The sequence below is a fragment of the Passer montanus genome, unplaced genomic scaffold (assembly GCF_014805655.1).
Source record: "Passer montanus isolate IOZ18808 unplaced genomic scaffold, ASM1480565v1 scaffold2, whole genome shotgun sequence".
NCBI classification, from domain to species: domain Eukaryota; kingdom Metazoa; phylum Chordata; class Aves; order Passeriformes; family Passeridae; genus Passer; species Passer montanus.
The window spans coordinates 20,479,515-20,492,116 of NW_024366591.1; the positions used below are offsets into that span (position 1 = coordinate 20,479,515).

Below are 12,602 nucleotides of genomic sequence, written 5' to 3' on the forward strand. Positions count from 1 at the left end.
TCTAAATACAATTGTGTGAACAATTGATTTTTCAGTGACTAACTGTTGAACCACAGTGTTGAAGACAGTCTGATCAGATCGAACTACAATAAAAAATTTAAAAGATATACAGTTTTTTTGCATCTGAAATAAAACCAGGAAAAAAAATATTTGTTCATATAGCATGTTTTAAGCTAAACACTTGTAATAAAAGGAAAGGAATCAGAGACCAGGGAGATCAGCAGGAGCACACCCATTTTGAATTGAAGAATGAAGGTATTTACCCAGCTGGCAAAAGATTGAGACAAAGATGGACACCAAGAGTTTTCAAAACCACCTTCCCCTCATTTCAGGAAAATGCACATACGTTTTTGTTTTCATGTGCAGTAATTTGTTTGTTTAAAGGCTTTTCCTCTTCCAATCAGAAAATATATTTCCTATCTGAATCTATTTGGTAAATGTGGTAAATTGTGCTTTTCAAGACTTTTGGGGAATGGTCATTTTACTTCATCTACCACTGTAATTATCTTCAGTGCCAGACATAATCACAAAATATTGTGATGATATACTGCATATGAGGCACATAACAGAGAAAATACCTGAATAAATAGTACCTGATCAGCCATGCATGGGCAGAACATTAATCTTGGCACGTCTCACAATGGCATGGTTTTCTTGCCATAGTGAAAACAGTAATTTCACTGATACACCAGATTTAGGCTACTGGTACATGAGAATGTGACTTTTGGGGACCAGTTAAATACCATTTACTTACTGAATATACAGAGAATGAAAGATCAGGTCCAAACTTTAGGTTACCTTCAGTTTCTTAAAGGCAGTAGAAGTAAAGTGCAACAGTAGGGATGCAACTTATGAAAAGGCTAAAACCATCAGCTGGAAACATCTCTCTATGTCAGTGAGATATTTGCTCTTAAATTACTTAAACTCTTGATGATTCTGTGCAATTAACTTGGCTTTTTTATCTTCTCATGCAATAGGGTGCTTCAATACTGATTTAGCTACATAATCACTCAACAGAAGAATTACTTAATTGCTTAACTTGAATATTAACAGCCAAATAATAGCAGCTAAATAAATAAAGATCAGTTTTCTAAATCCCAGCAGTACCCCCAAAAACATAGCAGCTCAAAACCTGGACACACTTACCCTTATTTGTGGTCATTTGTTCAATATGTATGGTTCTTCAAGCAGCCCCTGATCATTAACTTTTTTACTTATAAAGCATGTGAAGTTTCAAAATATAAATACCTTCACTCCAAGCAGAAATTACTCATAATACTGTTGCAGTAGTTCAAGAAACTTACTGGTTTTGTAGCAGTCAGGAGCCCAAGATATATTTGAAAGGTACATCCAAATCAGACCACTGAAGTATTTTTTACTGTACTCTCCAGAGCAATAAAATCAGCATAGAAGTGGGCAGAACAAACTTTCCACACAAACAGAGAACAAAGTCATAACTAGTGCTTTCCATTTAAACTCTGCCTTTAGACACCCCAAACTCTCCCTTTTTAAGGCATTAGTAGTTTTGTTGAGCAATTTGCATCTCTAAATTTTAAAGATATCTGATGGTGTGTATTCCAACTAATAATACCAAAGATGTTAATAACACCAAAGACATTAGTTTGCATCAGATGTCTCTCTAGTGCACGTCCCTCTCATTTAACTACTTTTTGGTAAGGTGTATCAGCAATTTCCTTTTCTAAAATCCTTAACTAAAATAATTTTGTTAATGTTTAGCCTGTTACTTTTAGTCTTTTAGTATTACACTATACAGCAAAATCCTTCTGACACAAACAACTAGCTTCAATGCTGGATTAATGTATCAAGGACATCAGCTCCAGGTACGCAGAACACCTTTGCTGCTGCAGACTGCTTGAATTCCACACGGAAGTGTGAACAGACAGAGTGTTTCTAGTTTAATATAGCAACATGGGAAAGAGCAGTGCAGTGTTGTCATTTCAAGTTAAAAGGTAGCAATCTCTTATTGTGATCAGTTACTTAAAGGATGTTTTCAAGCTAATTTTGCAGCCAAAATGCTTAAATATTTAATTCTTTTTCTAAGGGATCATGAACCAGTTCCTTGAGTGAAAACGAACATACCTGATTTGAGTGTACTTGAGTATAAAAATGATGGTTTCATTCACAGGAAAAACATATCAAAAGTAACAGATCTGATGGAACTCTAGCCTCGACAGATATAGATAAATAAAAGTTGAAATTTAGTGCTACTTGTGTCACAGGAAACATAATGCAGAAATTTAGGCCAAGATGCAATACAAAAGTATCACAGTTTTAAATGCAATACCCAAACACGATCCAACCCACCGTGAGGCTTCGGTCTTTGGAATGTTCTCTGTTTTGCAGCCCTGACTAACTTCAGCCATTAAACTCCAGTTATGAATGGTGAGATGAAGGAATCAGGGCCAAGTGTGTACCATGCATGGTCGCTATGGTATACATACCATAAAACCGCATACTATGTTCCAGGCCCACAATCTGAACTTTTTATTGTTTGTTTTGTTTTTTGGGGGTTTTTAAAGAAAATAAAAGTGCATACTGTCTATTAGTTATTCCTTTGATAAACAAATATTGCAATGAAGTCAACATGGCCTTCTTGCTCCTATTCCTATTTCTCTTTTTCACCACTCACTACGTCACTATCATTGCTTCCCCTTCATCAACCTATGATGGTTTTCCCAAGTCTAGCAGAGATTTTTGCATGAGCAAAGCAAACAGTATTTGATCCCAGACAACAAATTAAATTAGTAGTGTATACTGACTGCTCTCAGATGAGTCACTTTCTACTTCCAGTAAGACTCTGCATCCAAACCTTGAATGTCTAGTGCCTGACAAGTAAATTATCTCAGCACAGCTTAGTTGCTGCTCATGTGACGGAGGAAGGAAAACAGGCAGCTTCATTTTCTTTTAGGCAGACTCAAATGAACACCCTATTGCATTCGCAACCTACACAAGCTATTTCCTCCCTCCGTGGTGTTATTCTTCCATGGAACCAAAGGACACTGCTCTTTGCACCCAGCAGAGAAGACAAATCCTTCTCTACCTACGGACTGCAAAGGAGGGAAGGAGGAAGGGAGGGAGAGAGAGGTTTGTGCCTTCCCTGCTTCTCCCTCACTCCAACTTTGTGCTCTGGCCAGATGCTAGGTGACTCTAAGCAGTTACATGTGTGGACTTAAAGATTACAAGAGAAAGAAAGTGGATGGTCCCTTTTTTTTTCTCCTTCTGTATATGGAACTCCTTTCTGTCTTTCCTGGGTGCTCCCTCTGTAGACTGATGAACAACAGGTCAGAGGAGACAGAAAGGCTTTTTACCTGCCAACCCCAGAGTTCAGGATGTGTTGTTTCTCCTGCAGCAGTTGATGACACCCTAACAACCTTAGCAGCACTGGAGCTGCATTCCTACGCTGTAACAGGGGAAGCAGGACCAAGGGCCTGAACTAAGGTCTTGGCAGGTAAGTGAAGGAGCAACCAGTATCAAAGAGCTTCGTTTGCAAGTGTACGTCTCTGTAATGTTTAAGTCTTAATATGTGCTCTGCTTTACCTGGGAGCTTAAACTTCCAGTTTTCAGAAGAGTATTTGAGAATATCTATTAGCTCTGCCAAATGCTTGAAAAAAATGTTGAAGAAACTCATAAATGCAGAAAACCTATAAAGGAAGACTATTTGTGCTAAAGATGTCTCAGAGCTGGGATTTCTTCTTAGAGCTGAGCAGGAGTTATTTAGATTAGTGGGGGAGGGAGAAGCTTTGTGCCACAAACATATTTTTGTAGCAACACTTAGAGTGACTGAGACAGTCATTGTATGGTGAATACTTAATATTCAAAATATGAGCTCTCAAGATTGGAAGGGGAATTTTTTGCTTGGTTGCTTGTTTTCTCTCAACCGAACACATAGGGAACACCTGTGAAAGGAAATTTCCATCTCCTTACTACATTCCACTTCTTAAGCTTAATTATCAGAACCACGTTTTCCACATGAATATCAATATGACTGAAACCATACTTTATTTCAGTAGTTGTCAGGAATTGTGGGTTTGCTGGAAATACCATATTCTGGAAGATTCACAGAGAACACACACAGAGGAAGTCTTTACCACTATAGCAAATCTCATTAAATAGATATTTGCAAAAAAATAAGTGATTCTAGTTAGTGGGTCTAAAAAGAAGCAAAAAACCATTAAAAACAACCTTGCATAAAGGAAGCCTTTCTTTCCCTTGCTTGTGGTAATATGAGGGTAATGGATGCCTTTCTGCTCAGAGGCCAGTATGTCTTACTTTTTGGAATGGAAAACAAATTTAGGTCAGAAGAGGAAATCATAAGGAGCTGCCACATGCTAAGTTCTGTATCTGAGCCATCTCCTGCCACTGTATCTTGGAGAGAGAAAAGGGAACATTCATAATGCCTGAAAAACTATCCAGAACTGGTGGGGCATCAAACCCCATCAACATCCAGTTCAAATATTCATAATCCCCCTACTCATACTGTTGCTAGTATTCTCAGTTAGCTAAGTGAAATCACTCCAAAAGTGACTTCTAAGTATTTGCCCATCTTTCAGTGAATAAACTGTGAGCTTCTAAAACACTACATGTCCTAATAGCAACTGTAAATTAATATTCATCATATTTCAGGGGAAAAGTCATTATAAAAACTTTTCTCCAAAATTTTAGACACTAGAGTTAAAAATGATACCCTATAGAGGTCTATATCTTTTAAAAGTTTGCCTTACTATAGTCATTGTTTTAAATTAACTTTCTCTAGACAAAATAAAGTGTTGTACTACATTGCAGCCTCACTGTTAGGAATGAAGATAGAGGAGACAGTGCAGGAAGGCCAACACATACGACCAAACTGGAGAGTATCCAGGTCATAGAAGAATGGTAAGTTGGTCAAACTGTTATCTAATAAGTTTTTTGTCTTTGACTAATATCAAGAATTGTCTTGGGTTTAAATCTTTGGGAATGTTCTTTTAATTGCTTTTCCTCAAAAAAATACTATAGAAAAGGAAGCAAGAAGCAAAATCTGTCCTGACAATGAAATGACAACAGAGACATTCACAAGTCAGGATTATTTACAGTTTCTTATTTGTGGGGAAGAACCACGGGGAGAAGTTTAAGGTGCATAGATGGTTCCATATGTAGGTCTCTATAAGAAGCCTCTGCTGCCTGTGAGAGCACTTTTTCCTGTCTCTCCAGACAAGAAGAATAAATAATAGCCACAAGTGTATTTCATGACCAGATTTTTAACGTGGCTACCTTTCATAAAGCATCTTGAACTATGGTTTCACTGAAATTAAAAAAAACCCCAACATATACCTTGCAATGTAAGTTGAACACACAAAGTCTGAGCTTCTACTTCTGTCTAAAGCTTGGGCCCATGTTTATTGTGTGGGAAAAAATGGTAATCTGTCAGGGGTCCTGAGTTCTCTAATCCCACAAGAAGGAAATTCAAACTTTAAAGGACATATATGATGACAAAAACAACCCAAGCAACTCATTGCCCTTTTTGCTAAGCATTGTCTTTTATGAGAAGACAATATTGTAAATTTCTACAAAATACAATAGTGAAGAGCTTCACAACAGACAATAAGGAAGCCCAGGTTGTCAGCCCCGTTCAGCTCAGCAGGTTCTTTGCACTCTCCTCAGTGGAGAGTGCAAAGTGCTGAGGACTGTTCACCTTAAAATCTGTGTTTAAACTTTTCCATTCAGTTTACAATCACTTTACAGTTAAACAATTTGTGATTTATCACAAATAGCTTCCCATCATCCAGTCTGCCTTGCATACAGAGTAGGAGTTGCTAAATTGACTTGAACAGAAATTATATAGACAAATGTCACTTATTGTGCATCATGATAACACAGACACTAATGACAACAGCTAGTAAAGCTCTTGTGTTGGATCAGGAAGGAGAGGGTGAGTGCTCAAAATTAAGTTTGAAACTATATTAAATTGTTGTTAAGTAATCTGGAGAATTACTTTCTTAAGCTGTTCATTGGTACATTAATGGATTAGTGACGCCAGTAGGTCTTCTGATCACTTACCCAGTGCATCCACTGGCAAAAGCCACAAATAGTTTCCTTCAGGAAATGGAAATAAGGACTTTTCCCCATTTCTTCTCTTTCCTGTTTTGCCAGCAAAATCCATCACATCTCATGCCAAAAGATCATAATTCAGGTCAATAGCATGAAACAGAGGGAAGCTTAGCAACCCTTACGTACAAGCACAGAGAAATATGCTAATTTAAAATCTCTCTGAATTACTACTTTGTTTAGCCTCATTAGTATGCTTTTGGCTGCCAAGAGCTTTTTGTTTTTCTTTTTCCTCCTAAACCAAATCATGTACAGTCACCATCAGAGGCAGGCAGGGACATCAGGTGTCATCTAAACTCTTCACGAAAGAGAGTCTGTTTCCAGCTTCCTGGAATCTCCTTTAACTGCAGAGGTGGGAATTCAGTGCTGTTGTAGGATTTTTGTTCTTAGCCACATGGCTAAGAACACCAGCAGAAAACTCATAAAAAGTCAAATGCATGTCTTATAACATTAAACACATTTAGTGGGCTATTAGGACAATGAATGCACAAGTGAAGAGCAAACAAAATTCCCCTGTTATTGCTGAAGCTTTGTTGCTTCCATTTTTCCTAACTTTGGACTAAAGTACAGTTGAAAGAATTTTTGAATGAATGTATGAAAGCATTATTACAAAAATAGAAGCATATTTGTAATGATATTTTCTTTTTCAGCCAAAACCCTACTGCAGATGAAATTTTGTCTTGGGCTCAGAACTTTGACAAGATGATGAAAACACCAGCTGGGAGGAACCTTTTCAGAGAGTTTCTTAGAACGGAGTATAGTGAGGAGAACCTGCTTTTCTGGCTTGCATGTGAAGATCTAAAAAAGGAACAGAACAAGAAAGTTATTGAAGAAAAAGCAAGACTTATATATGAAGATTACATTTCTATACTATCACCAAAAGAGGTAAAGATGTAAATGTTATATTTGCATTTTTCTGTTATTCCAGAGCAGAAATGTTATGCACTGGACTCCCTGGTGAGGCTCTGAAAGTCTGTCAGATGAAAGTCTTAGGATGAACATTAAATCAGGAAAGGAAGGGACAGAAACAGTAGAGATGCAGGCACTGGGCCATTCAGCATTACCAGCCACAATGCATCCAAATTCTCTATAAGGCTCAAGAAACTCCAGTAAGAGAAAGCTGAGAAATAGGTTTGCCTCTTTAGTAATGCTACATGTCTGACAGAGAGACGAAACAAGTAATGCAAATGGATTTCTGGAGAAAAAACACCAAACTTAAGCAATTTAAATCAGAATGTTTATAGATTTATCTGCTGCTACAATTGTCTGGCAGAAAATCTGAATTTTGCTGGTTATTTCTATGTGAGAGTCCAAGAATGAAGCTGACATATTTTATCTAATTAAATGTATAATATCTAGATTTTATTCAACCCTTTAACTGAAATAGACCAATTTTGAAATTATTTTCACCTGTAGTAAAGAAAAAGCATCCCTAGCAAACCATTTTTTGTAATACAAAGGGATACATAAATATATAAGCACTATAGAGGAGTTTTTCTCAGGCCACATAATCTACTTTTATCTTCTTTGCCTTATCTTTGTGCATTGCATTTGAATTTCTACTCAATGGCATTATGATAATTTATGCTCACTGTGGAACTTCCTTCCTACATTTTACTTTTGCACTACATTCAGTAATAATTTGCAACTTCATTCATATGAATGAAGCCAAAAGTGAATTATAGCTCCATTATCTTCTCTTGTGCCATAGTATCTACTTTTGCTTTGGAGTGAAATACCATTGCCAATACAGCAAGCTAATAATAAGTTTTTCTTCTAATACTATATTTTTACCAGACAGGTATGTGATGAATGCTCAATTGTCTTTTTAAGCTAAGACCAATCAACATTTGAAATTCAAACACTAACAAATCATTGTTTGACTTAGAGTTTAACAAAGCTACTCACAAACTTGGTGCACTGGATGCATACAGATCTCATCAATCCAGTTGCTCCTGCCCATACTGGAAATCTTAGGAGGCAAAAAAGAACTGTTTGCAATGCATTAGAACAGCATGGGAACTGAAAAATTATTGTTCATCCAGGCATCCCTTTCCAGATGTTACCTTTTGGCATAAGAGCTAATATATTTAGCATGACTGGTACAGTAAAGAAGTTATTGAGGCAGAAGGTCTTAGTGTTCTAAACAGATACTTTGTATTCATCTGTTTAGCAAGAAAATACCTTCAGTAATTCCAACTAGTTTTACCATCTGGCTTTAGTGAGTCACTGAAAAAATACAATGCAAATTAACAGTTCCATAATTAATTTTGTTTTTTGCATTCTCGGAGTGCAATTAACTTTTATTATGCTCAGTGGCTCAAAACCCCACTATACTGCCAAATTTGAGGGGGTTTTTATCCCAGCTATTATGTTTTATGTTGAAGAACCAATTAGCTGCACAAACTGTTTTTGTGGATATAAATGTGTCTGCCTGGGTGTCAGGGGGAGAATTGCTTAAATCTTAGTGTCCTTTCTGTTCCGTAGAAATGCAATGGTCTGGGCTCGAAATCTATTCAAGCACATTCTGAAGACACATGGCTGCAAAACTACCATAGCACTGTACTCCTGCCCACGCTCACTGGCTGAGCAGCACCACTGGTCTCTCATAGTTGTGCCTTGTGACTAATAGCCAAGTGAGAGCAAATATTAGAGGAGAAAGCTTGTCTGCTCTGTCAGTAGCATACTCCAGTATGCCAACAAACCAACAATGCCCACAGCTGGTACTGAAGATAGAATGCAAAATGTATATTTATTTCTCAGTGCTGTACCATACTATACCACACCACACCAGCATTTTTCAAAGACTTTGCTTCACATGTGTGAAAGCAAAGACTCACAAATCCAAACATATTCTGAGTTTTCATCTTGGTTATCACCCTTCATGTATCAAGGTATCTTAATACATGGAGATTTCCAGGGTTGAAGTCAATCCTTCAGACAGTATGAATATCTTTGTACAGTTGCAGAGCAGTAGGGTCAGATTGCAACTTGGTGTAAATCACAGTGTCTTAACTGATCTCTTCTTGGCATTTATCTACTCAGGATTTTAGCCCTTTTATTCTTAGCTGAGTAAACCCTTGCTGGCCCCAGTGAGCCTTGCTGCTACTGCCATTTCATTTAATCCAGAACGCACTAATTTATTAGGTTTTATAGCATTTTGTGGATAAACTGTACATTCACTCAAATTTCTAAAGGATATTCTAAAATCATCTGGGCATTCATCCCAAGCATAATATGTCCTTTTCTGCCTGCCTAGGCACAGGAGTTCATCACAAATGGTAAGTAAATGAGAAGCTAAAACTGAAACTTACTAACAACTTCAATATGGATATATGATCTCCTGAAAGTATGAATTACCAGATGTTAAAGACTCCTGACAAGAAGAAAAAAATATGAAATAGTTAATAATAATGGGGAGATTAACACAATAAAAATGATAAAAATCCCTGGGTAATTTGTAAGGAACAAATGTAGCATCTGAAAACGAAAAAAAAATCTCTAGGTCAGCCAGATAAGAATGATGAACAGAAATCCTCAAAAAGTGTAACCACAAATGCTCAGAACCTGCAGCTCTCTGAATGAGGCTAATTCAACATCCATTTCAGAGAAACATCTTTAAATGCATACAAATTATTTTTAAGGTAAAACAATATATTTTGGAAAACTGCAGTTGCACTGCACTTAATCTGCTATACCACTGCATTTCATTGTACAGATCTTAGGATGGATGCAAAGACCAAGTCAAAACTGAAATAGAGTTGACGGTCTCAGTGCATTACCCAGTAACTGTGTGACGGTTCTGAAAGAAGCACAGAGCATTACTTGAATAACCAAAAAACTCAGCATGTTCAGTGGAGCCCTGAGAAATAGACATATTACAACTTTTCTGATGTTATTGTTTCATTATTGTGTGCTCATCTTCTTCAGGTTAGTCTTGATTCCCGGGTGAGAGAAGTGATCAACAGAAACTTGTTGGATCCCAGTCCTCACATGTATGAAGATGCCCAGCTCCAGATATACACCTTGATGCACAGAGACTCTTTTCCAAGGTTTTTGAACTCTCAGATTTATAAGTCTCTTGTTGAAAGTATTACAGGCTCTACTTCTGAAACTTAGTTTTAATTTTCAAACAAAATAACTTGATTTTTTTTGGGTGGGTGGGATGGAAGAAAATTAGTTTAATAACATCTGGAGCTGGGTTCCTGGAGAACTACAGTTTAGCACTACTCAGGCTACTGTGAAGAAAAAAAATACATATTATGGTCTCTGTCTACATTTTTACCAAGGTCCCCCTTGCTCGAGATGGCGTGGGAGGGGATCAATGGATTTGCCAAAATACATTTGTTTCACACTCCTTTCACCCTATTGCAGTCAAGATTGCAATGATGTATTTGTAGTTTTATGAACAGTCTCCTTGTGTATCCTCACACTGCATGTGCAAGGTAAAACTGCTTCACTTACCACTTAGTTGTTGCAATATTTAATCCAATAACATAAATTATAGCTGTATTTAAAAACTTTTTTTTTGTGCAATACAGTCCTATGGTACATAGAAACAATTACAGCAAACCAGAAAGAGGCTTGCATTTTTTAACATCACTAACTAAAAAGCCAATTTTTAAGGTGTAGCATTACTCTACATGCTCTACTGAGTACAATACACTGACTTTTTGAAGCCAATATTTCTGTACAGAGAAAAAGAGCTATTTATCACTGTTTATTTAAAATAAATCAAGCGGAGGATTCCTCTGGTTGTTCACTGCCAAAACTGTGGCATTTTCATTACAGAGTTTGCAATGTCAAAGAAAAAGAAAAATAAAAGGAGAAAAAAAAAGCACAAATCACTTAAAGGGATCCATTTCTGGGTGACACAATCTATGCGCTGATATTGTTTAATTGTTAAAAGAACAAAGATTTTCAATGTACATTTCAGATGTCAGATACTGTAATTGATTTATTAAAGACTGGCTATCCAGTTCTAACACTGTTGTATAATGTTATGTACTTCAGAAAAAAAAAAAGAAACAAGAAACAACACAAAAAGCTTGATTATTTAGTTTTTTGAATAAAGAAATTTAATAAAAGATTGCCTACATGTAGCATTTTAGAGCATTTTAGAACATTTTGATGAACTGCATCTGTTCTGTAAGATATTTTTTTTTGAAAGCTAAATCCGGTAAAAAATGTTTTTAAATGAAGTACCGTTTTACGAGGTGGAGGGTTAAAGAAGACTTATCTTAGCTTCTAGCCTCATTGATTTTGAACAACTCCTTGAAAACAAGGAGTTTGGAGAGTAATATTAAACCAAACTTCAAGGGCTTCTAAACCTACACAGATCTTACCCAAGCAAAATGCCTCCAGAAACACAATGGGTATCTTTCCTGGGTAAAGATTCCTGTACTGAGCCCTTAATCACAGCTAAGGCAGCACAGTACTCCCATCACTAGGCTGCCATGGTGTTTTTAATAGGTGTTTGCTTGGCCTTTTTATCAAAGAATGTCCAGTTTCAGGACACATTTTGATGTTTAAAGAGACAGTAACTTGGAACTTAAAAAAACCCCATCTTCATACCTACCATACACAAGCAAAATGAGTGTTAGCATCCCTCATAAACTGCTAAAGATATACCAAGAAATTGCTCTGAATACTTGTTAAATATATATATATATGTTTGTGCATGTATATATATATATATATATTTAATACTGACAACCATACTAAGACTTAAGAGGCAAGGTTCTTCTCACTTACGTAGGACTAAACATGGCACGAGCTCGTGGCTTTTGATTGGCCTGAAGGTGTGGCAGTTGTGTCCTCGAGTGGAATCTGGCCAGAACACAGCTGGCTCCAAGCCCTCAGTTACTTCCTGCGGGCAGCCTGCGGTGCCGGCTTCGGCGGGAGCTGCTGCTGCCGAGGCAGGTCTGCTGTGACACCGTAACTGGGAGGATGCAGGTCTTAGTTTATCTTCTGGGGCTTATTTTTTTCCCTTTGTTTTACTACCTCTCATTTTCTTAATTTATTGAACATGCTTCAGATAGCAGGTTTGGGGAATTTTTTAGTCATTCTTTTTACTTGAAACCTGTGTACTTTTTTTGGATATATATATATATATATATGAACAATTTAACAAACTGTTTCTTAAACTCATTTGGTTTTGTAATTTATATAGAATTCAGGAGATGATTAAAAGGGCTATTCTCTATTCCCTATGCAAATATTTTAACTGTTGTAGTGTTTGACAAAATGGGATCTAAAACAAAAATCTGCAAAGTGGAAAAACAAATCTGTTTACAGTGGCATTGCTGACTATCCTACCATATTCAGCACTTTTAAATATTGTTATTTATGAAAATGTAGTTTAAAATGCAAGACAAAATATTTATAAATGTTTCTTTTAATAAATACCTGTTTTGTCTGAAAGTGCTACCGTGTTATGACAACTTTATTCATGTTGGTTAGCTACTTACCATTATGAATAAAATATTCAATTATTATAC

At 36.6% G+C, this 12,602-nt stretch overlaps 1 protein-coding gene across 7 annotated transcripts in view; it reads left to right on the forward strand.

Moving 5' to 3' along the window:
• Nucleotides 1-12,602, forward strand: part of RGS17 (regulator of G protein signaling 17) — a 70,767-nt gene extending 58,165 nt beyond the window's left edge. For 5 of the 7 annotated variants that reach the window (XM_039707620.1, XM_039707613.1, XM_039707612.1 and 2 more), the window contains 3 exons: nucleotides 4,804-4,893; nucleotides 6,753-6,987; nucleotides 10,033-12,602. In XM_039707620.1, the coding sequence (XP_039563554.1) occupies nucleotides 4,804-4,893; nucleotides 6,753-6,987; nucleotides 10,033-10,221 (514 nt within the window). In that variant the 3' untranslated portion in view covers nucleotides 10,222-12,602. Of the gene's footprint in view, nucleotides 1-2,672; nucleotides 3,106-4,803; nucleotides 4,894-6,752; nucleotides 6,988-10,032 lie in introns of those variants that run through there. The other 2 variants (XM_039707619.1, XM_039707616.1) reach the window with 2 other exon arrangements.